This window comes from Aythya ferina (genome assembly GCF_964211825.1).
Source record: "Aythya ferina genome assembly, chromosome: 24".
Lineage (NCBI taxonomy): Eukaryota > Metazoa > Chordata > Aves > Anseriformes > Anatidae > Aythya > Aythya ferina.
In genome coordinates this window covers 3,166,647-3,193,648 of record NC_140322.1, presented here as the reverse complement: position 1 = coordinate 3,193,648, position 27,002 = coordinate 3,166,647, and the positions used below count along the sequence as shown (strand labels likewise).

Sequence of the window (27,002 nt, the reverse complement as noted above, 5' to 3'; positions counted from 1 at the left end):
GGGGGTGCTGGGGGAGGGCTCCCCCCGGCTGTGGAGGCCCAGGGAGAACTGTGCAGAGCTCCCTGCTCCCTGCGATCAAGCAGTGATCGTTTCTATCATGAAGATAAACTGGCCATTGTTGCCAAAAATAAATGTTAGTGTTCCAAATCCACACTTCAATAGCACCAGCTCATTAGAGATGCATATCATTTGGCTCCAGTCCCACACCTTCCAGCTCGTTATAAATATGCAGTTGCTGCTGGCTCTACCCCAATCATCTCTGCAATCAGAGCTTTTAATTAGGTTAATTAAATTGTATCAAACCTCGCAGGGACGCAGTTCACTGATGCTGATGAGGCAGCCAAAACAGACCTTAACTCTAGCTCTAATGAAGGCCCTGCTGCCTGCTGCAGCTAATGACAATGCATAATAAATTAGAGCTTCCCTAGAAAGGTGCATCAGGGCTTGTGCTTCGGTAAATGATGATCTATATGCACTAACTTACTATTTCAGTCCTTAGGTCTGCCAAGCCAGGGACATCCTGGGAATATGTTCTCACTAAATAATGGGCTCCTTCCTGCTCAGAGCGGTGCTGCTCACCTGGCTTCTCTTGAGGCTCTGAAAGCTCCTGGTGCATAACCGTAGAGAAGGCAAAGCAAATATTTGCTGTTTTCACCTTGGAAGGGCTTGGCCTGTTCTTATGCTGGGCTTCTCCCAGCAGAGGCAGCAGGTTTGTATTTAGGTGATCCCCTCTGTAATTGGACTCGGGGAGGGATGCGGGGGCTGCGTGCAGGCTCTGGGGCAATGCCTCAACCAGGCAGGGATGGTCTGGGTGGGCAAGGAGCCTCTGGAAAGGAGAGGTTTAGGTGAGCTGCGTGGAGCAGCAATTAGTCCTTCCTGATTTACATCCTGCTCTTCCCACTCCCTGCTGTGAAGCTGCTCCTGCTGGGCGAGGAGCTCCGCCACCCTCTTCTCCTCGGTGCCCTTGGGCCAGTCACCTCAGCTGAACCTCGCCGTGGGACAGCAGAGCCTGGTGGCAGTCGGGGCAGCCGGTCCTGCCAGCTGGAGATGCCCACGTCCCCACGCCTGGGGCACCATCCTGCAGCAGCAGCACCTGGATGGGGCACGGGGCCAAGCAGCTTTGAAGTGTTGGAGCTTTGAGAGACCCCATCCTGCCTGGTGGCTGGGCACAAGATGGGTGATTCTGCGTGGGACGCACCAGTTGGTGTGGGTGGTGGGGTGGTGGGATGGGAGCCTCCTTCCTGGGAGCTCAGAGTAGGGCCCTGGGGTCCGAGCATCCCTCCAGATGCTGCAGAGCACCACTGCTGTCACAGAGCCATCAGTAGCCCCGCGAGCATGTTGGCTGCTGGCTTTGCTACCTTGAAAAGGGTGAGACCCCACCATGCTGCTCCCCAGTCTGCTCCAGGCCCCAAAATTGGGACCTCCGGGAAACAAACCTTGAAGCTGAAGGGCTGCTGATAGGCCTCCTGCTAGTAATATACTGTTGCAGCTGCCTAGAGATAATTCTACAAGCATTTTAATGTAGCCTGCTATTAACTTTTATAGACAGTCATTATCAATTGAGTTCTTCAGCATGAACAAGGAATTACACGAAATTATTATACGGCACAATATTATCCTGAGTCACCTGGAACCTGGGCTGTGAATCTGTGGGGTATTTTGATATCTGTATCTTGCAAGCTGCGGGGAATCACCTTGCTAAAGAACCTGTTGGTTTGGCTTTTGATACTGTAATTACCACAAGCAGAAAATAGCTGCAGGCTGTCCTGGTCATCACCCACCGGGGCCCCGCTAGAGGACGGTGGGAACCTGTGGGGTTCTTCAGGTCTCACGTTGTGGCCACGTGGGCAGAGAGTTTGGGTAAAGTATTGGGTTTGGGTCAGGTACTGGCTCTTCCCAGTCACTTGCAGAAGGATTTCAGTGCTTTAGGATGACCAAGGGGAGGGCTTTGGGTGTCATCAGGAGTAAGATCCTGGTGGGTGCCCTGTAGGGCAGGGCTTGGTCCGCTAGGGCAAACTGCTGGGCCTGTGGCTGACCCAAGTGTCCCATAAGCCCTCATCACAAATGTTCTTGCTTATCCAGAGGCTTTTCCAGAACTCTGAGAAAACATGATTTCCAGCCCAAATTTGTTCCTGGGCAGTTCCAACACGCTTATGTCGGTGACAGGTCTTCTTGCTGCCATACACTTCTTCATGCTGTTTGCTTCTTAAGGCACATGTATTGCCTTTACCTTGCTTGGCTGAAAGAGCCAAGCCCTAGCCTTGTTTGTAAGGCATACCCACTGCCCCCCTGCATCCTAGCAGCTCTTTCATCCACCCCAGTCTGAGTTAATCTTGCCTGAGTCTGGACAACCTGCGTACTGTGACCCCAACCAAGTGTCACGATAGGCCTGTAAGATGTTTCTAGTATTGCCTGCCTGATACATGGATTCTTTTTTTTTTTTTCTCTGGCAGCCTGAAAAAAAAAAGGTCTTGGCACCAAAAGATAGCATTTAATCTGCGATGCCATTTTCAGCAGTAACTGCCTGAGTGTTTCTCTGGACACTGAGCTACAGCACTGCTGTGAAACACAAAGACAACTGTTGGATGCCCATCATAAGAGGGTTTGCTCTTTGAGATAGTTTATTTTTTTTTGGTGGGAAAAGATGATGTTAGGCTTTGTGGGGCAGTAGGTGCGGGTCAGCCCTATCTGTTGAGGTGGAAGCTCTCTGGTCAGCACCCACAAAGTCCTGCAGGCAGTCAGTGATCTGTTCATACACTGGAGCCAGCATCTCCTTTCAGTCTGTGACCACGCAAAGATGAGCTGCTCTGCTGGTGGCTGCGTTTGTACCCAGGCTTTTGTACTCAGGGTCCATCAAGAAGTCTGCTTGGATGTGACAGTGCTGGAGTTGCTTTTTAAGACTTTCATAGTTTCACAGGGAAAAGGAACTCAGAACAGGCACCACTTTTACTCTGTAAATCCTGTAGAGACCATGAAGTTATTGCATCTTTACCTAAAGCTTGCAGCTCCTGCATGCTGGCAGGCAGAGAAGGACTCGCACCAGAACTAGGGTTATGGCACTCGCCCTAGGATTTGCCATGGTGAGGACTGCTCAGAGCCTCACAGCTACCTGATGTATCCTGTAATATCTCTCTCCTTTACTGGGAGGCGATAGCTCTCTTCCAGGAATTAGGTCATTTGTGCCCATTGCAACACTTGGTCTACCAAGGGGATCAGAGCATAGCAGGCACTTGGAGCACCAGGACAAGCACCGGGGCATCAGCTCTTCCCCTTGCTGCTTTTCAGCTCCTGCCTGGCAGCAATTCCTTCAGTGTCTTCCCATGGAATTGCTATTTTTCTTTCCCATCCTTTTCAGCAACTCTCTCGATGTAGGTAAAATTAATCAGGGATAAGGATCAAATGGATCTTCACTTAAATCTCAAAGATTTTACTTCAAAGACCCCAGCCAGTGTACTGGGGATGCTGGTGTACATTTTCAAAATAACTAAAAGGTCCCAAAGCTATAGGTGAGCTTTTTTATTTTTTTATTTTATCATGCTTTTCATTCCTCTTGCTTTTTGTATTCCTCTGAATTTAAACTTAAATTTTCAAGGTCAAGAAATTATGCTTATAAAACCTTCAGATTTACCAAAAATAACAAAGCAACTAAGCCTGCTCTTCTGTTAGCTGCTCTGAGTAGGCTTGGAGTCTGGAAACCTTAAAATAACGAAACCCGGCTGTTCTTTTGCCAGCAGCAGCTGGAACAAGGTGTTTCCCTTAACTCCGGAGCAGGGCTCGCAGCTCCGGGCAGGCACCTGCTGGAGCAGGCATCGGTGGCCGGGGGGAGCCCGGCCCCTGCCGCGGGGCGCTGCTGCCCTCTGCCGGGCTCCCCCTGCTTCCCTTCGCGTTCTCCCCCAACGAAGAGACATAATTTTCAAGGGGGAAAAAAAGCTCCTCGGCTCTCCTACGGGTGCAATTTCTTACGAGGAAGGAAAAGGAGAAAGCTTTTTTTTTTATTATTTATTTTAGGGGTGTAGTGTTTGTGGTTTTTCTTCCTGCTCGATGCTAGTCGTGTTACAGTGTTATCAGTGAAACTTCATGTTCTGTACGGAAGTGTCCTAGCTGCTTTTAAAGAGCAAAGTGTAGCCCTTCCCAGACTGCTTCCCTGGGGAAAAAGAATATTACCCCACGCTTCTCACTGGCTTTGGAATCTTTGCAATGGCAGCAACAACATCTGCTGCTGCCACACCGAGGCTGTATTTCAGCACCTAAAAACTAGTCATGGTTAGCTAAGGGAAGATAGGAGAACTCCTGAATGGGAAGGGCTTGAGAAGAACTTTTTTTCTGACCATCTTGCATGGGCATGTGCTTATTATTGGCAGCTGTACCACAAGTGAGAGAGATAAGAAAAGGAATGTTTACGCCCAGGCTCTCTTAACTTGCCTGAACTGCTCCAGGACACTCAAGGCTGTGTCTTCATTGTTCTCAGCTGAACCCCCCTTCTAACTACCAGCACTGCAATAACATAAACAAACAGGACAAACTTTTGTCCTACATTTGGCTCTTGTATTGTCTCTCCCTGTTTATAAATCTCAGTATTGCTTCTCTGTTCAAACTTAGTAGTCACACTTGAAATCTGGCGGTGTGCGGGCGCTGCCCTCTTATAAGGTACCAGAGAAGATGATCACAGCTACGGGTAAACGTGCACTCAGCTACAGAAATTGTTCATAGAGGATAATTTGTTTTCTCTACAGTGCAAGAAGCAATTCCCTGCTTCTAGCATCATTCCAGAAGTCTTTGGCTAATAATGGTGCCTAAAATTAGCAGTGCCTTTCACCTCCTAAATGAAATACTTTGTGCAGGTAGATAAAGCAAAACAAATCAAAGCAGGATGTGGGGCAAAAATAGTGATTAAAAAGATAATTGAACTTTAACCTGTTTGAAAAGATAGCTTTAAGAAAAAAGCTGTTCTGAGATCTTGTGGTTTTGGCCATGCCATGGTCCACTGGCCCAAGATGTGAAAGTAACAGAAATCCTGGCACACCGTTCCTGTTCATGTGCAGCCAATTTCCTGGTCTCTTCATTTTGACCTTGACTTTTCAAATATTGTTTATGGTAAGTATTACTAGAACAGTTAGGCACCTCTTGTGGCTTCCCATTGTAAATACCACGAGAACAAACTCCTTGATTTATTAATCAATTAATTAGATAAAATATATTTATGGCTACTGCAGGCCCACAGTAATTTATTTTAACAAAGCACTAGGCTGCAATGAAAACTGAACTGATACTGGCAGTATATCAGTACTTCTTCTTACGGAGAGTCCTCTTTCTAACCAGAGACTGTAATTTTTCAATGAAATGGTTAACGTTTCCGTTGATATTTGAATTTGTAAATAGCTGGACTATTCGTTGTCTCTTTCTTCACCTTTACTTTATGAGTTTTGTCCTGGAAGAAAAAAAAAGGGAAAAAAATTACTCGATCTGCTGTCATGTAACAAGGGAAAAAAAAATCCTGAAGTCCCTGTCTGGGACTGACAAGTCATTAGTGAAAAATGGTCACTTCCCACTGTTTAGGTGGGAATTTTATTTCCATCTGCTCTTTCTGTCTCTAGTCTGTCAGGCACAATCTGTTTTGTTCACAAGCACCAGTGAACAGCAAGCCCCATTGAGACAAATAATTTTTTTGGTCACTGGGTTTTTAAGATCTTGTAACCTAGAGAACTGCTTTCTTCCCTCTGCTGCTTTTTAATACTTGAGAGGTGACAACAACAACAGTATTTTAGAAGAGACTGTACATCATTTCAAGAGTTGAATCTTTGTTCTTGCTGATGTGATAGAGCTGGACTAGCAAATACATCAGACATGTCACAACTGGAATGCTTCATGGAATCATCTCCTTGCTTTCTCCATTTTAAAAGAAGATTGCTTATTTTTAGGAGTTGCCTAAAAGTGTCAGTATAAATAAAAGAAACTCAGGTATAGAGCTAGACCTAGCAACTTTAACAAAAGATCCAAAGAACCAGTTAAATCCCTCACCAAAAGATCTTTACGCGTCTGGATTTTCTGTGCAATAACGAACATGCTCTTTTCTCGCTCAATGCGCTGCTTCAGGAGGTCATACTGGTTCTTCCTTTGCTGGTCTAATTTCTGGAGAAGAAAAAAGCATTTTTAAGAGAGAGGAACAAGACGCTACAGTTTACAGCTGACCTATTCTGAGACCTCACAAACATTTTTTACATTTCAGCCATATAAAACAATTCTGCTTTAGTTCTGTGGTCAGATTTCAGCAAACCATATAACATCTTGATTCTCATACTAGCTGTTTTCTAGTTAGGACTTCATTCTTCATACTTCTTTTAATCTCCTAAATCCAAACTAAAGAAAAAAGCAAGCAAAGAAAACCCACCACACATCTTTTAACTTAGCTTTGGAACTCTGTTTAGTAAGCAGCTGGAATTTCAGTTTCATAACTCCTCTTAATTTCAGTGTTGAGTGCAAGACAGCACTTAGCTCCATAAGGAAAAGCCACAGATGTTTATTCAGAGGAAAAAAAGACCAGAGACCAATTCCTGAAGTGCTTAGAAATTGCACAGAGGCCTCCCAAAATGCAGCTTGTTTGATCATGTTTACCTACTAAGAGCTGATGGTTTTCCCAGCACAAAAAATGGTATTATTGCAGGTGTGATTTAAGTAATTAAATTAAGGAGAACAGATCCCAACATGCTTACAATATGACTCAGACATTTAGAAGAGAAAACTCGTCAGCCTACAACTCGTCCAACTGCTTTACTGACAAGCCAAACCAAGAAAGTTGGCAAAATGGAAGGGACCACAGGGTGTTTGTTATCTGACATCTGATTCAGAAAACAACAGGTTACAAATTTACCAATCGACAGTTTAAGACAAGTTTATTTTTACCTTACACACACTGACTTCAGCTTACAGAACTGCCCAATATTTAAACTAATTAAGATGTATTTATGGTGTTAAAGCCAAGCTTAGCTACTTCTAGGACAGAGGTGCTGTGATATTAAAACATTAAAACCAAAGCTGATTGTGTAAGCAGGAGGTAGGGAACTACCTCATCAGGTATATACCATGCTGTTCTGGCCCAACCTTCGCAACTCTTGACTTATAATCCACAGTGAGCTGGGATACAACTGAACAAGTTCTCTGCGTTGGTCCAAGAGAAGATTTGACTGCAGTCGCCAGGTACTTGATGGTTAAGTGATGTCCACTACAGCCTTGTTTCACCAATAAAAATTGGTGAAAGACAACATGTTTTTTTCTCTTGCACAGTGGTCCAAAGAACCCTTCTTAGTGCTTATTGTATATATTAAAAAAAAAAAAAAAAAAAAAAGATGTCTGCAGTAAAATAGTGGGTAGTACAAACTACCTTTAAATGGACAGGATCAGTAGCTCCTTTCAGTGTCTCTTTCTGCAATGTTGCAATGGTCGGTCGGTTGTAGACTCTATCTACTAGTTCTGGAACAGTGTTCAGATGAGTTGCAATATCAAACTCTTCAACTATAAATAATAAAAAAGGAATAAACTCAACACTTTTTGGACTGATGCTCAGCAAACCTTCCCAGCATGTAGCATATGTACAGTCAGCAGCAGAGAGAACCCCAGCAACATAGCTCCTGCAGAACTGAGGTCTTCTCTAGGTATCAATTTACAGAGCACCTGAAATATTAATCCTGAAATAAAAAAATCTTTTATAATAATAGCATAAAGAAAGCACCTTACTGCTTTATACTTTTTACACAGCCTGAAACAAACAAAAATCCAATAGAGCCTATTTAAATCTTACCTTCTTTTTTAGTATCAAAAAAGAACACGTGGTTGTTGGGCTGCTTCCCCTCAGCATCCAGCAGATGGAGCTCGGACTTCAGCCTTTCGATTTTCTGCAGGAAAGAAAAGGTAACCTCAGTTTTGCCAAACATTTGTAACGAGGTGAATGATGTCTCCTTGAAGTGAATTCCTGTTTGCTTCTCAAGTTTACAAGCATCTGAATACTTTAATACTTAAACAAGATGCATTTAAAAAAAAATTATATACATGTCCTCTTTTCAAGTCAAGGTAATTTCTGATATTGCCCAACCAAATATGTACACACCAATTTTCAAAACAACAGTATGTTATCTGCATGGCAGACAAAATTGAAAGGTTTTCAATTCAAGGATTACTTTGAAATTACTAGAGAAGATATGAAGGAATATCCCAAGCTGACTTTAATTCTTTATTTGTAGTGATAGTGTATGAATCAACATTAGAGCATGAAACAGAAGTCAGATTTCTACTGTTTACCCACTTCAGCAACAATAATCCTCAGCTCTATATAGATGAGAAGCAAGGTACATGTTTAGTGTCTGAAATTTACATAAAAAATGCCATGTTTTATAATAACTTACAGTATAGTTCTTAGTAGTTTTCTGTAGGTCCTACACACCAAGCTCCACTGACATTTCCATCTATAATTTCAAGTATTACATAACCCAGATTTCTCTGAACATAAACACAATATCTATCACCATCAGCAACCCCTCCCCAAAGGAAGGAAAAAAATAGTGAAAACAATTCTAGGCAAAATGGAAAACATTGAAAAAGTGAAGTATTACCTTGGCTTCTGCCACTCTTTTCATTTCCACATACTTAATATCCTGTGTCTTCATCAATTTTGCCTGTTCAGGAGTCACTTCATCCTTTGGCTGCTTAATTACATGAACTCCATCCTAAAGACAGATGGAACACAGTACTTAAACTTTCATGGCACCAAGGTAAGTCTGTATTTTGTTTACAAATTTGTAAATTAAAAAACATAACTTGTCACTTGGAGCCACAGTGTAATCCCACCTGAGGGTAGTTTCTTACCTTGAGCCGTGTGTTTATCATCTTAAAATAAAACTCATCAGGATTCTTGTCCAGAGCTTTCTTCTGCAGTGCTCTGAGGGCATTTTGCTTCTTGTGATAGTCCCTGGAAAAAAAAGCAAGCGCAGTTCAGTGTTTCCCCATATCCATGTTCCCTGAGGAGATGCTGAGTCCCTCACAGCAATGCTCAGCACCGTGATACAGCAGAAAAGGCTCCCTGTACCAAGCCGGACACCAACAGACTTCAACCTCACAACTTATTCCTCAACAAAGCTGGAGACAAATGGTGTTGAGCAGCAAGTGGTGGAGGAATAAGAAGAGCACATGCTGCCCAACTGTCCAGCTTGGCCCTCCTGGGCCTTCTGTGGGGTTAAAAACAGGAGGCAAAACTTGTAATTCCTTTATCATTTGCAGGGATAACGACGTGAGGACTTGCCACACGTCTCACTGCCTGTGTGTGGAGGCTCCGGCCACCGTGCAGCCCCCGGGGGGCTGCTACCCTGGGGGGCTCCCTCCCGGCTCTCCCCGACTCACTCCGCTCGCAGCTTGTAGTCCTTCTTCTTCTCCAGCAGCCCCAGCTTCTTCCGAGAGGCGGGCTACGGGGAAAAACAGGGCAGAAGGTGAAGGAGCCGCCGGCAGCGAGGCCCGAGGGGCCGCACCGGGGCCCGGCGGCCCGCAGCGGGGGGATGGCGCTCACCTGGGCCCGCTCGCGGTGCTGCCGCTGCCGGGACTTGGCGGCCTTCTTGAAGGCGGCCGACATGGCGGAGAGGGGACGGGGACGGTACCGGGGGGACGGTGGTGTTGGTGGCGGCCGCGTGAGGAACCGGAGCCGGAGCGGGCGGGGCAGGGCCTAGGCCGCAGGCTCCACGCGTCACGTAATGGCGGCCGCTGGCGCCGTCTCCATGGAGACAGCGGCGCCTGCCCGGGCCCCGCGGCCTCACAGAATCACAGAATTTCTAGGTTGGAAGAGACCTCAAGGTCATCGAGTCCAACCTCTGACCTAACGCTAACAGTCCCCACTAAACCATATCCCTAAGCTCTACAGCTAAACGTCTTTTAAAGACCCCCAGGGATGGTGACTCCACCACTTCCCTGGCCCAGCCCGGTCCCGGGGCTCGTTTATTGCCCCCTCCAGGACTCCTCGCCCTCGGGCCGTGATGGCCGCAGCCCCCCCGGTTCTAACTCCTCGCTGCCACCGAGCTTTGCTTCCCCGCTATCACCGCCGCCACCGCCATCCCCGGTGCCCCGCAGGCGATCGGTGCCATGGGGGCGACCCCCGTGGAGGAGCCGAGCCTGGCCCGGGGCAGGGGGGGGCTCCGCGGGGCATCCCCCCGGTGCTGGGACCTCCCATGCTCTCCCCATCCTCCGCCTCCCCGGGGGGCTCCAATAGGTTCCGTAGGGCGCACCCATGGGTGCTCCCCGCCGGTTTCAACCGGGGGCAGGGCGGCTCCGTGCTGCTGAGCCCACCGCCCCCCAGCACGGCTCGGCTCGGCTCGGCTCACCGCCCCTCGGCTCCGCTCCGCCCCGAGCCAGGCGGGGCTGTGCTGGGCTCCGCCGCCGGTTGGGGAGCGGTGCCGAGCCGTGCCGAGCCATACGGAGCCGTGCCGAGCTGTGCCGAGCCGTGCCCAGCCTGCCCATCGCCGGGGCGAGCAGCGAGCGCGGCCCCGGGGCGCCGAGCAGGTGGGGAGAACCGGGGCTGGGGGGGCTCCGAGGGGCTCCGAGGCACCGGGGGAGGGCTGGGGGGTAAGGGGGGACCGGGACCGAGCATCCCCGCGGGACCCCGGCCGGGTTTGCCCCTGCCCGAGGTGGGTCCTGCTCGGAGATCTTCACCGGGTTTTGCTCGAGGAAGCGCAGCGAGTGTCGTTTCCTAAAAGAAATTAAAGAAAGAAAAAAAAAAAAAAAAAAAAAAAAACATTTTTCTGCCTTTCTGCCGTGCCTCTTTCCCAGCCTGTGAAGCTGCAGTGCTTAAGCTGTGTTTTATTAAAGCTCTGAAACTTTACCCGCCCAATAAACTCTGAAGTAAAGTTAAACCAAATGCGCAAACTTAGTGCAGAGAAGCGTTCAGCACGCCCTAGCGGGTTGCTGTGTGTCCAGGGAGTCCCAGGGTAGGTATGGGGTAAGGATCCTCCAGCCTTTGCTTTTTTCTTCTTAAACAAAAGCTCAAACGTCACAGCTGGCATCTTGTGGCTTTGAAAAATAGCTCAGCATCGCTGCAAAATGTGTTTTACTGAACGCAGTTTGGTTTCAGATGGCTCTGTGCTCTCTTGCAGGTAAGGTTTTCTCTTTTGGTTTTGAGCTTTGTAGGTATTTTGCACCTGCGGTTACATTAATTGCTTTGTCTCTTTCATGAGAATGCATGGAAATGCTGGAGGTACTTCACAGTTCGCCTGGTTAAAGCCTGTTGGGAGGAATTGCTCTGCGCTGACTCAAAGCTGAAATAGATGGCATATGCTGGCGGTTACTTATCTCCTTAGCGCAGGCTTTGATACTGAGATTGCTCTACTTGGATTTGAATTCAATACATTCACTGTTTCTGTTTTGAAAACCATAAAGAAATGTTTCCAAATCAGAAAACCTATCACAGAAGCATAGGGAAGGCCACTCTGGACCAGACCTTAGGTCTGATGACCTGGTGGCAGCACCGGCCACCCGTGGACATTTTAGAAGTTGGGTAAGATAGCTTTTACAGGTACTTCTCTGACCCCTCTACCAGGTGGTAGAAATCTGTAGCTCTCCCAGCTGCTGTGAATGTGTGATTGTCAAATGATCCCTTACTGTTCACTTTTGAGAAGGATTTTCTTGGATATTTCCTCGGGAGTCTCCAGAATTTAAAAATCTGCCTTTTGAAACGAGTAATATTTTTATGATGTTCACAAAGGCATTGAATCTGCTTAATTGCCCCAGTTTGCTTTATCAAAATGTGGTTTTATTTCCTGATGGGCAGGCCATCAGCAGGATGGCAGAAAAGGGGAAGTCTGCCATTTCTTCTGTCCTATTTTTGTGCCATTTTTTCCACTGCTCCAAGGATGCAGACCACAGGGTTTCCTCCTTCTCTTGCTAGCTTCTTCCTTAGAAGTTTTTTAATAGGCACAGAATTGTACTTTAGTTCTTACCCAGCTAGGACTGTAATTTTATATACTTTTAAGGCTGGTGACATAGCCTTGCCACAACTGAAGGCAGGGTGGTGCTCGGAAATATTCTGCTATGGAATTTGGGATGCCCTGTGAACAGTCCCATGGCCCCAGCTGCTGGGGCACCACTGTTGCTCCATACTGGATGTTTTTGAGGTGCCTCTCGATGGAAAACCTGGGCACCTCCCTTGCCTTGAAATACCACCCGGAGAGCTGAGCAGTGACTCGTGCAGCAAGGATCAGGATGGTTCCTCGGTCTTGGGGAGGATGGGAGGTCACTGCCGTTCCCTCTGCAGGATTTGCAGCCATCTGCAGCACGTCTGCTGTCAGCTCGGCTTCCTGTTTACACTGCAGTTCGTTTTAGAACAGGCTCTGAAGCAGCCACGCTGGCTGAGGACACAGCCGGCAGCTGGGGGGCTCAGCTCTCCCAGGTCCTTGTGGGGAAGGAAGGCAGGAGTCTCCTTCCTGGCCCATGTCATTGCAGTTGCCCTGCTCACACACACTTTTTCTTTTTTTTTTTTTTTTTTCCTGTAGAGTAACAGCCTCGTGTGGCTGAGGACAGTGTTCAACGGGCAATGGATTTCTGAGGGGAGCAAGCTCAGTGATGTTCTTACAGAGTTTGCTTCTGCCAGGTCTAAAACATTAAATGATGGAGTTAGGAAAATTTCCTCAGTGGGCAAGTTTCTGGAGTTCCCAGTGCACCACTTTTGGGAGCACTTGGTTCAGTTCACAGCCAGGACTCGCGCTATTGCTTGTGCTATGAGGCGAGATGCTTTCTGCTGGGTTCCCAGTTGTAGCTCGGCTGATGCCGTTACACGGCCTGCTGTTTTCTGCAGTACCAGCAGGAAAATGGAATAAATTGGTTATTCTTAGTGCTCAAGTGGTTCCTGCTCCCCTCTCCCCAGAAGAGGACTTTTACGGTAATCACAGCAGTGATGCACAAGGTTTTCATGGTGGCCTGCTGGGGTTCTTGCTCGTGTCTGCAGGATTTTTGCTGTGCTCAGCTTGCATGAGGTCATGCTTGAAGAACCCTAATTGCATCAGGAGCCTCCGGAGAGACGTGAGTGTAAACCTTTTTGCCTCTGCCTCACCTTTCATGTCAGAAAGTTTCCATAGACAAGTATATATATTTACAGAAAACCAGGGACTGACTGGCTGCCTGGTCTGAATAGAAGCCAAACTTCTTAACTGGACAAACAGTTTCATAATTTCTGGTAATTGCTCATATAAGGAAGCCACTTCTCCTCCGGTGTTTGGTATCCCTGGTCAACATCCACTGCTCCTGCCTGTGCCCACTATCAAGCACCCAGCATGGTCGGGCAAGAAAGCAGTTTGGGTGGCACTGGCTCTTGTGCTCAGCTTTCCAGCCCAGGGTGCGAGCTGCTACCTGCAGCTCGTGTCCCCTCATTCCTTACAGGACTTTGACTATTTCTGCTGATGTAGGTGCGATTTTGAGGCCCAAACTGGAAAAATGAAGAGAGATCTTCATGTTTTGCCTGTTGAAGTCATCAGAACAAATGTAAAAGACAACAAAGAAAGAATGGCTATAACAATAGCTACCAGCTGCAGCCAGGAAAGGGAAAAGACCGATTGTTGGGGGGCAGAGAAACTTTACCAGTATTTAATCTTCAGATTACTGCCAGAAGTTTAGGATTGCTTTTAAAGGACAGGACATTCAAATGCGAGTGCTGAGAGTTTGCAAGCGAAGGGGTTCAGCTGCACGGGCTGTGCTGGTTCCGTTGGGATCTTGCCACAGCCAGATTTGGCAGCTCTGCAGCATACTCCGTCCTGTAGTTTGTTAGAGAACAGTTTGATAGTGGCATTTCTTGCGATGACTGATGTGATATGTAGTTACTAGACTTTGTCCATTAAGAAGGAGTGTGTCTTTGACTACTGTTGGAAAGAAAAATGTGCCATTCTGGGGAGATGCAGCTGCTGAGAAAAGTCCTTGCTCTTTGTTTTTTCTCTTCCTTCCGTTTTGCACTGGTTTTGCCAGGTGTAAAATGCGATTGTCAGCAGTTTACAGGGAGGGGGAGTGTCAGTTTTCCTGTCGAAGAAAATATCAAGGGTCTGGTTGTGAAAGGAAAGGGGAAACTGAAGAATGCCACATGGCTTCCACCTTCCTGTATTTCATCCTAGCAGAATTGCCTCTGCCGAGTGACTCACTTGGTGTCTGTTGGTGTCTGTTGCTAAATGGAGAACAGTCTTAACTAATGATTCTGCCCTTACTCAACAGGAGCCTGTTGAGATGATAGTGTTACTCTGGGAGGAAACAGAAAGACATGGCTGTTAGGATTAAGCTAATTGTGTTTAAACTCTTAATCAAGAGTTATTTAAAAATGTTTTAACACGGAATCCAAGTAGCAATGCAATAAAGATCTTGGATTTTATGTTCTTGTGCTTAGTGCAATCTCACTTAGACTTTATTTAGCCTGGGTTAATCTGACTGTTAACTCCTATCATTTCTGATATGGCTCTGAATATATTACTGTAGATGGTTTCAGGTTTGCAAATTACAGAGTTCTCATATATAAAGTATTTTGAACTTCTCAAATACAAATTAAAAAAAAATCTTAAATCAGCACCATGGATAAATATTAACTCTAGCCCCTTCTGATTGGAATCGTTGCTGGACAGAAGTTGGGTGATGTTTGTGCCCAGCCTGACCAGTGTCAGTTCTGTTCAGGAACATAAATCAGCTCCTAGCACCAGCCTGGTGGCCAATGCCAAGGACGTAATCTTAACTGCTTCTTAATTGAGTCTTGAGCATCTAAGCCGTAAGCCAGGGGAATGTGCTGCATCCAACCTGGAGCTGTTGGCAGCCCCTGAAGTCATAAATCCAGCAAGGGGAGAAGCCGGTGCAGGTGACTGGGCAGCTGGAGCCATACTCTGCTCTCGGGGGGGAAAGGGACCTCTGAATAGCTCAAGGAAACGCTCAGTGTTGATGGAATGGCCGCAGATCTGCTTCCCTAGTGCTTCCTTCACCACATGTTACACTTGACCCTGCCAGTGCTAAACACCAATAGGAGTCAAGTCATTGTCCCCAGCGGCAGATTAAACTGCATGGCCATTGTTGAGAGTCCAAGATTTTCCTCTCTCACCCTGGCTAAATGACTGCTTGGATGTGCAGCCAAGGTAAACATGAGCTAATAAAAAATGTAGAGATAACAGATACAGACTAGCTGTTATGGACTAAACAGTCGCGCTGTAGCACAAAGGCATGTGGGTTTTTCTTGCTTGTTTTCTACTTTAGCTTTTGAAGCTCAATTACCTGAAAATGAGGTTGTGCAGATCAAGTACAACCTCCTGTATAGAAGAACAGTACGTATGCGTATGCTTTAAAGAAGAAAGCAATCTCTCAGGCTGTCAAGGATCTGTGGGGTGGTCTGTCCAGCTTGGGAGCCCTTTTTTGTATTCCCCCACAGTACATTTCTTTGTTGACAACGAGTCCATTTTCAATTGACTTTTTACTTGTTCATTTACTCGGTGCACAGCCTGTGGGGGCCATTGCTGTGAGATAACATTGAGATTAGTAGTCTGCGGGGGGGCTGCAAAGAGGTGAGGTATCTGCGTGGCTATCACAAGTGCCTGAACTTGTGATAAAGAATGAGTTTTGGAGAGGATCAAAAAAACCTCTCTGTGTGAAACAGCCATGTAGTGCTAGGGGTTGGATTCTCCCCTGTTGAATTCCTGTGATTCCTGTTGAATGCTCTGTGATGTTACCAAAGGTGGTGTGCTGAAGTGAACAGCTGGACAGGTAGACTAATTGTTTGGACATGCATCTGTTTTAAGTGCTTGGATGCTGCTAGCATACGTAATCGCTTTGTGTCTGAAGCTGACTGAATCACCCAAGTCCTTTTTCCATGGCTTTTCTTTGCCTTCCTCTTTCTGCGGCCTGGGTTGGCATGCCTTCTGCTGTGGTGGGCCCCGTGCTCTGGCCTTCAGCCTCTTCTGCAGTGGTGATCAAAAGGTTCTAGAGAGACTGAGGGCTGTGAGAGTGATATGACATTAAAGGATTACAGGCTGCTGGGCAATAATTACCATAAACGATGCAGACAAGTCCAGAGCTAGGAGCAGCTTTTCCTCTTTCATCCCAAGCCAGTCATGGCTCATGCTGACAGCACACCTGGAAATGAGGTAATTGAATCCTCTGCCCACATTGTTCAGATTAGCTGGGGCTTGGGCACAGGCACAGTGTGTGTTTGCTGTGCTCCTGGGCAACCTTTGTTCTCCTGCAGCAAGGAAGTCTTACTGCTGAAATGAGAGCAGACAGGGTGCTTCTTTTCCTCTCCTGGGAAAAGCACTCCTAAGCCACCTGTGGGGTGACTTTCCTGAGAAATACCCTTTCCAGATGTGGAGATCTTGCTGCTATTGAAGTCTGGGGCGGAAATACTTCCAGTGCTGCCTGAACATGTTATTTAGGTCAATTGGAAGGAAGATGGCAATGTGAATCAGAAAAGGGGTTGGAAAAGGAGGGAGGTCATTAGGTAGTGCCTTGACTTCCCCTGCCAATGCAGGATCTCTGCTGGTGTTAGAGATCACATTTGTTGTCTTCCGTGCTCTCTGTATGCTCCTGCAACTGTGAGTAACTGGGCTGGAAATAGAAGACCTCAAACAAAAGCCTTGCCTTTATCTCTCTGCATCAGTGTATCTCTTTCCTGATGTATTAACTAATCTCTCTCTGAAATGGAGAGATAAAGCAAGGTCTCCTTATTCCTCTGGAAAACAAGCTACATCAGAATAATCGCTCTGACAACATCCATTTTGGGTGAATGAGTCTCCAGAAGATGCTTTTGTGGAGGCACAGTCATCGCATTTTTGTGGCGACAGCTCACTGGTGGCAAGCTGGCAGGAGCAGCTCGGGTGATTTTCCCCCCAGGTAAGTGTCACCGAAGGGCGCAGGGACTAAAGCAAAGCCAACAGCCTGCGTGTGTTGGGTCGGCTGTTGGGCTGAAGGGATGTCAGTGATGGTGGGAAACCTAAAAACGGCCTGCATGGGCAGGGCTTCGCTGAGTGCTTAGTTTCCCTTCCCAGAGGAAGCAGCCTGAATTTACCCGTTGCTCTGTAGAGACCTGTAGGCTAAAACAAATTATTCTTACGCAGTAGAAAACACTGGGACCAGCTTAACTGATGAAGCAATTTGCCAGCATTTAGCCTCAAGGTCCCTAGTCCCTAAGGGCTTTCCAGCGTAATGACTTGAGCTGGTTTCCCAGAAAGATTCTCTTGAATATGTGCTGTTGGCAATACTCGGGCTTATTACTGGCCTTTTTATTTTTCCAAGAGCCAGCTCTTGTTAGCTTCGTTCTCACAGTATTGTTTTTTTTCTAGAAGAAGCTTTTGCTGGCTCTTCCAAACTATCACATGGGAATTGCTTACTAGCTTAGATTTATTTTTTTTTGTTTTGACCCAAAGCTGCGCTTCACTCCCCTCTGTAACACTGCCAACATCATTTCCAGTCTCTTTTAAGCATGTGTTTTGCAATAATATCTAAACTCTTGGCTCCAAATAACCGCCTTACAGAGAGATTCGTATCTTTTAACAAAGGAATTGAGAAGCTAATAGTGAGAACAAAAGCAATATCTTGAGAGCCTTTAAGCCTATCCTGACCTTTCCCAAAGGCCTTCAGCCCAGGCTTCTGCATCTAGCTAGCAGATGGCAGAAATTGGGGTGGCCTTTGGTCGGTTTGTGTAGTCCTCTGCCCCGTGCCTGCGTCTGCTGGAGATGTGCACTGCGCGTTGTTGCCATCTGGGTTTGAGTTGCTATTCTTACGATCTCCAGGGAGCCTTCTCCAGCAGAGCTCATCTCTGATGGAAGTCCTCTTTGGCTGACCTCGCGCTGGGGCTCGCATTAGCAGTGTGGATTTTTGAGATGTGACATCAGCATTCTTCGTAGGAAGAAAGCTGGCTTGGGAGATGTTTTGTCATGGCTGGGAAAGGATGGTGTGCTGCTTGCCAGCTGGGCTCTCCAGGTATCCAGCTGGGTACCTGGCATTAAACTAGATAGTGAGGAGATCAACGTTAATGTTTTCAAAACTACAGGAGAAACAGCTACAGGAATGCAAAGTTCTTCACAAAACCAACTGAAGAACTGCCTTTTTGCAGTTGGCTGGATGATCCTTGAAGGTCCCTTCCAACTGAACTGTTGTATTCTTTGCTTTAGATGGTGAGAAAACTTGGACGTCTAGGGGGGAAGGAAGTTTTGCAGAGCCAGTCAGGAAAGTAGCAGCAGAGCTGGAAGCATGCACCATATCTTCTGGCATTAAAAAGCTCCTCCTTGGTTTGTGTCAGTGCGTGGCTGGGAGGCTGTGTCTGATCTGCAGAAATAAGCTTTAATGGTTAGAAAATTGGCATCTTTGGGAGTGAAATTTCTCAAGTTAGCACATTGCTCAATTTGGGTTGCAGGTGAGCTGAGAGAAAAGTTGCAGTTGCTCCATGTGTTTTTATGTTTGTTGCTTGTTTCTATCCCCAGTGATTCTTGTTTGGTATTGCAGTAATAGCACAGATCTGGAGGTTGCAAATTTCAATTAAATTTGTGCAAAATGGCTCTGGGGCAGTTTCTGCTTGGGAATCTTTACTATTGTCCTCATAAATATAAAACCTGATGTACCAGACTAAAATAATGCAATTGGAATGGATTCTCTGCGTTTCCTAATCCCTCTGAACTATGATTCTTAAAACTTGTATGCGTTCTGTCACAATGGCAGAATGAGGGCTCCGAGAGGTGTGAATAACAGCCCTTGGCAGTGCTGTTTACCAAAGTTGAAGCTCAGTTGGGTCCTGGATGTTCTGACCTGCCCAAGTCACAGGTCGTCCATTCGCACCAGTTGCTGTCGTGTCTGGCAGAATTTCCAGCATTGCTTTTTAAAGGCTTTGTTATGCAGGGACAAAAAACGGATCAGAAGATTCACATGCTCCGTGAGGATCCTTTCCTGATGTTACGTGCTGTGTAGCCACTTCTCCAAGCTTTTTCCAGCTGGCCTCACCTCTGTGCTGTCCCAAGGGTTTTACCTTTATTGCATGAGGGAGCCCGAGGCTGTGGTGTTCTCTTTCTCTCATCCTTTGGCAGGGCGGGAGGTTGGGATGTGCTGAACCTGGAGCTGAGTCTCAAAATGGCAATGAAGATGACTAACAAGTGGCCAATTCAAGAGAGGGGAGAGCTGGGGGGGTCCTGGCAGGAGGCAGTGTCTTTATCTGCGTCTACATAAATGGTCCGATTTTCAGAGGAGCTGAGAGCTGACTTTCAAACAAAAGGTGCTTGGTGTTCCTGCAGCTGAGATGCCAAGACACCCACAGGCTGCCAAATACCAAAACAAGACAACAACAAACCCCAAATGCCTCCTGACCTCTGTTCTGAAGCTTTAAGTGCTCTGGCTTGGACGAGCAGTCGCTCAGGTGTGGACGGGCCCTCAGGCTGCGCTATCCCGTGGGGAGGCCACGTCCTGTACTGTGTGCTCAGAGGCCTGCGTTCGCTTCTAAATCCCAATTCTCTATGCTTCTGACACTTTGTGATGGATTGCCGAGCACTGAAACACCAGCAGCCGTTTGTCTTCGGCTCCCTCCTGCCTCTTTCAGCCCATCCTCAGTGAAAAGCCTTGCTCTTTCCTCAGCCTCTTGAACTCGCCAGCTGTGTGCTGCTAGGAGCTCACTTGAGGCTCCTTTTGATACCAAATCCCAGCAGAATTTGTGGGACGGACCCGAGGAGGCTGCTCTCCACGTCTGTCCTGCTGTCCCTTTGTCCTGGTGTGAGGGACGCCCGCCTTTTGCACGCCGGCCAGCCCTCGCTCGGCCGGGCTCTGAAGCAATCTTAGCGGAGTTAGACCTGGCAGATGGAGGCCTCTTACCTCACTCCACAAAAATGCTTTGTTATTGAGAAAATGGAAACTGTCTGAGGTTTGGGAGCTGAATAGAGTCATTGGTGTCTGTTTTAACCGCAGTTTGGTGGTGGTTGCTGAAAGTTCCCCTCGCTGAGCAGTACCCTTTCCTACACCCATAATCTTCAAGTCATCGGAGAGCTGCAATGATTTAACTCATTAGCTGAGCAAATGCTGAATACTGTTGCATACTCTGCAGAAACTTCACTAAAACCTCAGCATCTTCCAGCAAAAGAAACTTGGCTGGCCAATACATAACCCTTTGCAAACTGTTGCCCAGAAAAGTGATCCCTGTGTGTACTAAGCCGAATTCATCTCTCTTTTAAGATCTCAGCAGTGCCCTTGTTTACTTGATTTTTTTTTTAAAAGCATTAAGATTATGCGGGAGCTTTTTGGGGAGAAAAGGCATGCATGAAGGCTTGTGTCCTGTAATTCCATAACACGGGTATCTGAATTCCAGTTCTGAAGAGAAGTTTCCTTTCATCGGTGATTTTTAAAAGTAGATTTCGGCACTGGGAACTTAGGAGCCTAGGAGAAAAAAATATATAAAAGTAGGGATTAAGCTATTTGCAAGCTGGTTTTCATATTGCTCTGAATGACTTGGGTTAGTCAATACAGAATAGCATTAACCTAAATTCAAGACTTGTTTTACTTAACAGATATTTCTATGCATTTGTGAAACTGGTATCTAATACCTCCTGCAGAGAAGATTGCTTAAGCATTATTCACCAAGCACCCTAAGAGAACTGAAAGAAGCAGTGTTAGAGTTTTGGAAATAAAATGAGCACTTTATTTATGTGTTTTTAAACTAATGAATCTTAGCAGGCCAAACGAATGTCTTCCAGCTGCTACAGATGTTTTTTACATGACTAAATATTTTGGTGCATAGAAAAACCTAGAATACTGGAACCACAAGATATTAAATATTTAATTATTACCCTGGAATGTAAATATGGTCTTGATATTTTGAATTTGCTTACCTAAATTTCAAGTGCTTACTTAGAAACTTCTCAATTAATATGGTTCTTATCTTGTTATCCGGGAAGAAGAGTGGCTACTCAGCATCTCTCCAGATGTCTTTAAATATCGGAGTGGGTTTTAGTTACAGTAATTTGCTTAACTGGAGAAATCATCCCAGCTGTCTCAGGCAGAACCCAGGATCAGTATTTTAGCTGTAATGACCTGTTTCCGTTCTAGATCCCTGCTTCTGTGGGTTTACAGTGTGACCGTAAAAATCCTTTCCAGACTGAGCTCTGGCTCCAGAAGTCTCTGGGAGAATTTTTAACATAAAATGCAAATTGTAGAAACAATTAGCAGTTGACTTTTCAAACCGTATTTTACCAGATTGTAGCCCACTCTGGACATGTGTTGTTCCTGTAACTCTAAGGCAACCTTATTTCTCGAGTGATCCAATCTCACAGGATTTCCCTCGTGCGAGTATATTAGAGGTTAGGTAATTTCTGCTGCTGTTCAGATGGTGGCTGCAAATCATGCCCTTTTCCATGGAAATGGTGTATGTACTAACTCAGTACTGCTGGGGATAAATGTCGGTTTTGTTTTAGCTCTTCTAATGAAACAAAAGAAATTGTATAATAATACAAATGTCTATCTGGAAGGCATAACCAGCATGGCTGACGGCAAAAAAAATTCCTCTTTGAGGTCTGCAGCTGATGGCAGTATTCCTAGACAGTGCTTAGGGTGTGAGGATGGTGAAAAATCAAGCAGCAGCAGATCCTGAACTGTCTCTGTGACCAAGCACTGTTGTCAGAGTCGTGATCCCAAGCACTAGCTTAAACTGCTGGCTTTTGCCAGCCTTTTGACTTCCTTGGAATTCTACCGCCCTCATTTAAGGCAGAAATGGCTTTTTCTGTTCTTAAGAATTAACAATTTGAACTGGGACGTAGCTCTGGGTGCTCGACTGCAGTGTTGCCCTCCAGCTTTTCACCTCGAAAGCCCGAAGTTTCAACACCAGGAGCAACTAGCAAAGGCACGGTGTTACTTGGGCAAAAGATCTAGGGTCCAGATGAACTGTACATTGCAACTGCACAGTACTGGGTCTGTCCGCCTCTTCTTTTCTTTCTCCCCAGCTTCTCACAAAGGGTTCAGTTTGTGAGATCTGTTTGGACATAGGGCTGTAGCATGCATGAGTGGGCGTCAAAGTTTCCAGGCTGCTGCATCTCAGAAGGAGAAAGAAGCTTTCTGGCTTCAGTGCTGGCCAGGGACACGGATCTTGGTTCCATTTTTAGCTCTGCCAGGTTTGCCCTGTGCCAAAATCCTCCGAAGTGCAAATCCCAGGAGGGAGATGAAATAACTCCCTGCCCTGCAGGTGTTGTAAGGGTAAGTAGTGTTTCTGCTGGTGGCAGCTGTTAGGGAATCGATGAAGCAAAAATCCTGTGAGATGTACGGGATGTCAGGTCTGTGGAAACTGAACACTCTATGGTCTTGCACTGGATCATCATATATATATTTGTGTTGTTGGCAATAGGGAGTCAAGGAGCTAAAGTACTTTCTAAAGAAAGCAAGCTAATCTTCAGTTCGTGTCCTGGGTGAGTATTATTTATTACCTGCCTCTTTTCCAAGCACGTAGAAATTTTCAGAGAGAAATGGAAGCTATTAAATTTTAAGGCATGTCAGTGGCTACCTTTAACTCAGTAAACACTTTTCTACCAAGAACATTGCTGTGATGGCTAAATCAGAGGGATCTGGACTATGTGGGGTAATAGAGGTACTTACTAAAGAGTCATTAGTAGCAGAAAGTACGCGGTGTTGCATCTAACTCAGCCAAGGGAACTTTTATTTCTAGTATTTCTCAACCCCGTGCAAACATCGTGTAACTCACGGGAAGATTAATTCTGGCCCATTGGGCATGTATAGAAGGCTTGGATGTGTTGCTTTTGGAGAGCCTGAAGAGCTGTATGTGGAAAATCACAAACGCACTTCAGGTTGGGGAAGGAGTCGGACCGTAAGCAGAATGCATCGTGCTTCATGCTCCGAAACAATGACTCAACCAAGGAACGATGAAATGTGTGTTTTCAAATCCTTGATAGCTTTAATTTTAGAAGAAGAGGCAGAGCAGAACTCTGAATAAGTAGGGAAAAGGGCAGTTTAGACGTTTTGAATAATTGTGCCCCAGACTGGGCTGTTGGAATAACACCGACCCTTTCCAGTGGAAGTTTGGCTGCTCGCTTCGTTAGCACCTGGCTTGGGAAATCAGGCTAATAATGGTGTTTGTTAGCATTTGACTTTCTGTTAGGAGTGTTGCTTGGTTGTTCTTTTCTGTTGTCAGGTCATTGAGAAATAAAGAGAGTTTGGAAGTGAGTTTTATCCAACAAACTGGAATCAGGGATTCCTGCGCCTCTCGTGAAAAGTTGGAGTAACTCAGATCGTACGAGTCCAATTTCCAGTCACAAGCAATGAAATTTGAACCCGCGTAGGAAATGCAATCCCTGTGCTGATGTCACCCTCTGGTTTATGATGTGACTGCTTTTGTTTCTGGGCAAGCACTCGAGCGTTTTGCTGGCGAAGCGCTGATTTACTAGCGAGAGCCCCTCGCTTGCCGCACCTGCTCTGGCTGTCTGCGGTGGGAGTCAGCCGCAGAGCCGCCCTCACGCTGCTGCTGCTCCTCCTGGGCTCGGATTTGGGCTGACCCATCACAGCCAGCAATGCAAGGTAACAGAACCGCTCTGAGGCTTCGCTTCCCTGCGTTCGCCAGTTTGGGGCAAATAGTCGGTGAATAGATCGGGTTGGGTCTGGTGGGTTGGGGGAGCAGAGGAGGGGTGTTTGCGTGTTGGTGTTTTCTTGTTGCAGGGAAGCCCGGGATGTCCAAGCTGTAGGAATGTGCAAAGAGCTTTGGAAACTCCTTAAATCTAGGCAGAGATTTGCTGTTGCTTCCTTCGGTGAATAAGTGTGGGGCATCGCCTCTGCAGCTAAGAAATGGGGCGTTGCTTCGTGTCCTCTGCTTCAGGGGCTGAAACAACTCTTCTTGGTCTTTGTATGAAATTCTTGGTGAGAGGGGCTTCTGAGAGTTACACTTCTGACCATTCTGTTCTGTTGTTATCTGTGGCAGATCTGTTCCACCTTGTTCTCCTCGTACATCTCAGATTGAAATTGGAGGACGAGGTTCTGTGAATGAGCCACAGGCCTGGAGCAGGGGCTTTCTGCTGTTGTTACTTATTGTTCATGGGTGCTTTTGTGTGTGAAGGAGCACTCCTCATCTCTTCTTGAGTTTTCGGGTGGTCAGCACGTGTGCTTTGCCCTGCCACCTGCCAGCAGCAGTGCTCGGGGTTGTGCAGGCTGAAGCCAGTGTGGTGGGCACTAGTTCTGAGTTGGGCTCATCCAGGTATTGGAAACTCGGTGTTTAGCTGCGTGACACAAAGGCACTCACACCTGATTTTGTGAGCATTTGTGCCCACAAAGTCTTCTGGACGTGGCAAGTTTTCCCTTTCATCTGTAGCTCCAAGTATTGCAGCAGGGCAGAAGCTGGAAAGCTTGTTGCATTCTGCAAATTTCCTTCTGGTGCGTGCAATGACACGTTCCTTGGAGATTTTATGTAAAATACATGATAATTACAAGCGATGGTTTCTGTAATTTAAGATGTGCAATAATTAAGAGAAATTTGTAAAGGTTTCAGCGAGAATTTACCAAGGAGACTTGATTGCATGACCAGGGCTGTGTGCTAAACCCAAGTGGCACCCGAGGAGCAGATCACCTAGCAGAGAAATCGTTAGCCCCAGAAGACAGAAACTTGGTTCACGTCTGCGTTGGCAAGACAGTGGCTCAACGAGATCTTCCTCTTCCTATGGCCCCTGCCTGACTCCTCTCTTGAGGGCTCAGCTGCTGTCCTTGGAGAGCTCTGCCTTTTTGCTGGACGGCTGCAGCTGGCTCACGCAGCATCTCCCAGGCAACAGGGGATCCTAGTTGTGTTTCGGGCCACGAGCGAGCAGTTCTCGGGACGGTAACCTGAGACAATATGCCTTTGCCAGGATTCAGTCCTTCCCCAGATTTAGAAGCGCTCACATGCTGCGGGTTACAGGGCTGTAATTGCCTTTGCTTTGCAAGGGACACCAGCAGCTGTAAAAAGGGCTCCAGGCAGAGGCTGCCCTTATTTCTTATTACAATATCCTGCAGAGGCAAAGGGGCCCACGGTTGGTGATCAGACAGTGGGAAGGCAGCTGCGTGGCACACGAGTGACATGGCAATGTCTCCCGGGCACCTTGCTGACTTTGGCTTCGCTCTGTTGATTTTGCATGCAGGTGGAGAGCCGTGAAAGGGCAAAACTGCAGGGGTCACGGTGCAGGCTACCTTCCTCTGATGTTAACTACAAATGCTGGGGTTTGGGAGACAAGGATTTGACTGAAAAAGGGAATATTTTGACCAAATTTGGTGAAAAAATTCACACTGCCCTTCAAGTAATAGGCACTCATTAAATAAAACGTGTCTGTTTTACGTGTCTTTTCCTGCTCCTGTAAGTCAAAGTTACTCTGTTTCCTAAAACAAGAAAAAAAAGCACACAACAAATTGAAATTGAGCTGACCCTTAATCAAGAAAAGAGCTGCCAGGCTTTCTGGAGGGGGCAGTTAATAGGGGATGGGGCTCAGCACACACAGGTCTGCTTTTCAGTGTGTGTGCACCGTGACTGCACGTGTCCCGTGCAGTCTGTCCACAAGCCCCTGAGTGTGCTTGCTTAGAAGCAAGCTCGAAGCAGCCCCTCGATTGCCTCTGTGTGCAAAACAGAGGTGTAATCCTGTAAGTACCTTTTAGTCAGGCACTACAAACGGCTTTGTGAACACCAATTTAAATGATTTATCTGCTCAGAAATAAGAGTGGCTTAAGCCTCAATTTAAAAAAAAAAAAAAAATGCAGCTGTCTCTGAGGGAAGCAAAAGGAAAAACTACAGCATGAGGCTAGAATTGTAAGAACTTCAGGGAAAGAAAGCAGGATTCTTTTATTTTGTAGTGATATCTGTGCTGAGATGCACTGACCCTCAAAGCTAGCAACTCGAGCAGTCAGATTCTTTTTTCTGCGTGGAGGCTGCGATGTCTGTTTGAATTGCAAGATCCTTGTGTGCTGGGCAGATCTAAGACGAAGGTAAATTGGCTGCAGCGCGCACTTAGTCATTTCCTGCCAAGCTTTCATGTTTGAATTCTCGTGTACTGGCTATGACCTTTATTTCATGGGGCGAAAAGGGATTTTGAAACCTTATTGCCGGAGCCCTCGGCTCGTGCAGCTGGCTGAGCCGTCAGGCATTTGTACAGCCATAGACCAAGTGCTGGGGTTTCTGGGCATAAATCAGCTCAGTCCAAAATTAAACTTTCATTGCTTAGATAATAATCCTAACAACATGCCTTCTCTCCGGGACTCCCTTTTTGTTTCTGTCACAGCCAGGGCATTGCACAGATCTCCCTGGGTTGCCGCATTTGGAAGATTTAGGACGTCCTGGGCTCCGAGCAGCGCAGCGCTCTGGGGTTTGTGGCGTGAGCGTGTTTTCCTGTTTGCTCTTTGTGGGCACGTTTGTTATAGGGTTGCTTTGTGGAGGGGGCCCTGTTCCTCGTGCAGGGCTGTAATCACGGCGATGTGCGGTGGGATGAGGCTGCAGAGCACAGAGCAAGAACAACACGCTGCAGCAGGGCGGTAACATGAGGCCCCGTGCACACAGCTTGCAGTTTCACGTGCACTTATATATACTCCCTTCATGACTTTCTTGGTGAACCCTCATCCAGTTACGGTCCCTTCCCACCACCTTTTCTTGTCCATCACTTTCTAGTGACAAGGGCAAAGAAGGTTCACAGATAAACTAATCCACCTCTAAGCAACAGGCACTTTCCAGATTAGCTTCTGCCGAGACCTGGTATGAAACCTGGGCCCTGGAGGCCAGCCACTGCCCATTAATTTGTTTTGTATGGTCGATGGCTATCTTTAGGGTTTGTTTGCTTCCTTGCATTACTGTTTGTTGCCAGTAGGATGATGGCTATGAACGTATGGTGTCCTCAATATATCTGAAAGGTTTATTCAGCCCTGCGCAATAAACACGTTCCTTACTCTCGCCTGGCTTTCTAGTTGAAAAAGGGAAAACAAGGAAACTTGTGGATTTGCCACTGGCAGACTCTGCAGATGGGATTTGTCAGGCACCCTCTTGCTGATGGTGTTTT

At 46.7% G+C, this 27,002-nt stretch overlaps 2 protein-coding genes and 1 long non-coding RNA gene across 8 annotated transcripts in view; 2 read left to right on the top strand and 1 right to left on the bottom strand.

Annotated features, from left to right (window-relative positions):
* The first annotated feature begins 436 nt into the window (after positions 1 to 436).
* Positions 437 to 1,633, top strand: LOC311423408. Its single transcript, XR_014685703.1, has 2 exons — positions 437 to 610; positions 916 to 1,633. It is a non-coding gene; the product is annotated as an uncharacterized lncRNA (long non-coding RNA).
* A 3,504-nt stretch (positions 1,634 to 5,137) lies between these two features.
* Positions 5,138 to 10,021, bottom strand: UTP11 (UTP11 small subunit processome component). Its single transcript, XM_084497266.1, has 8 exons — positions 9,551 to 10,021; positions 9,388 to 9,449; positions 8,857 to 8,959; positions 8,604 to 8,717; positions 7,796 to 7,889; positions 7,379 to 7,509; positions 6,019 to 6,129; positions 5,138 to 5,428 (listed from the first exon to the last, which is right to left on the bottom strand). The coding sequence occupies exons 1-8, from the start codon at positions 9,611 to 9,613 to the stop codon at positions 5,345 to 5,347; spliced, it is 762 nt and encodes a 253-aa protein (XP_084353392.1). The 5' UTR covers positions 9,614 to 10,021; the 3' UTR covers positions 5,138 to 5,344.
* A 373-nt stretch (positions 10,022 to 10,394) lies between these two features.
* The window catches only part of FHL3 (four and a half LIM domains 3), a 28,140-nt gene continuing 11,532 nt past the window's right edge, over positions 10,395 to 27,002 (top strand). Inside the window, exon 1 of one of the 6 annotated variants that reach the window (XM_084497219.1) lies at positions 10,395 to 10,533. Coding sequence is in view for 2 of the 6 variants with exons in the window: in XM_084497221.1 (XP_084353347.1) it covers positions 23,517 to 23,523 (7 nt within the window). In the remaining 4 variants the exon portion in view is untranslated. Of the gene's footprint in view, positions 10,534 to 10,900; positions 10,959 to 23,279; positions 23,524 to 27,002 lie in introns of those variants that run through there. The other 5 variants (XM_084497218.1, XM_084497224.1, XM_084497225.1 and 2 more) reach the window with 5 other exon arrangements.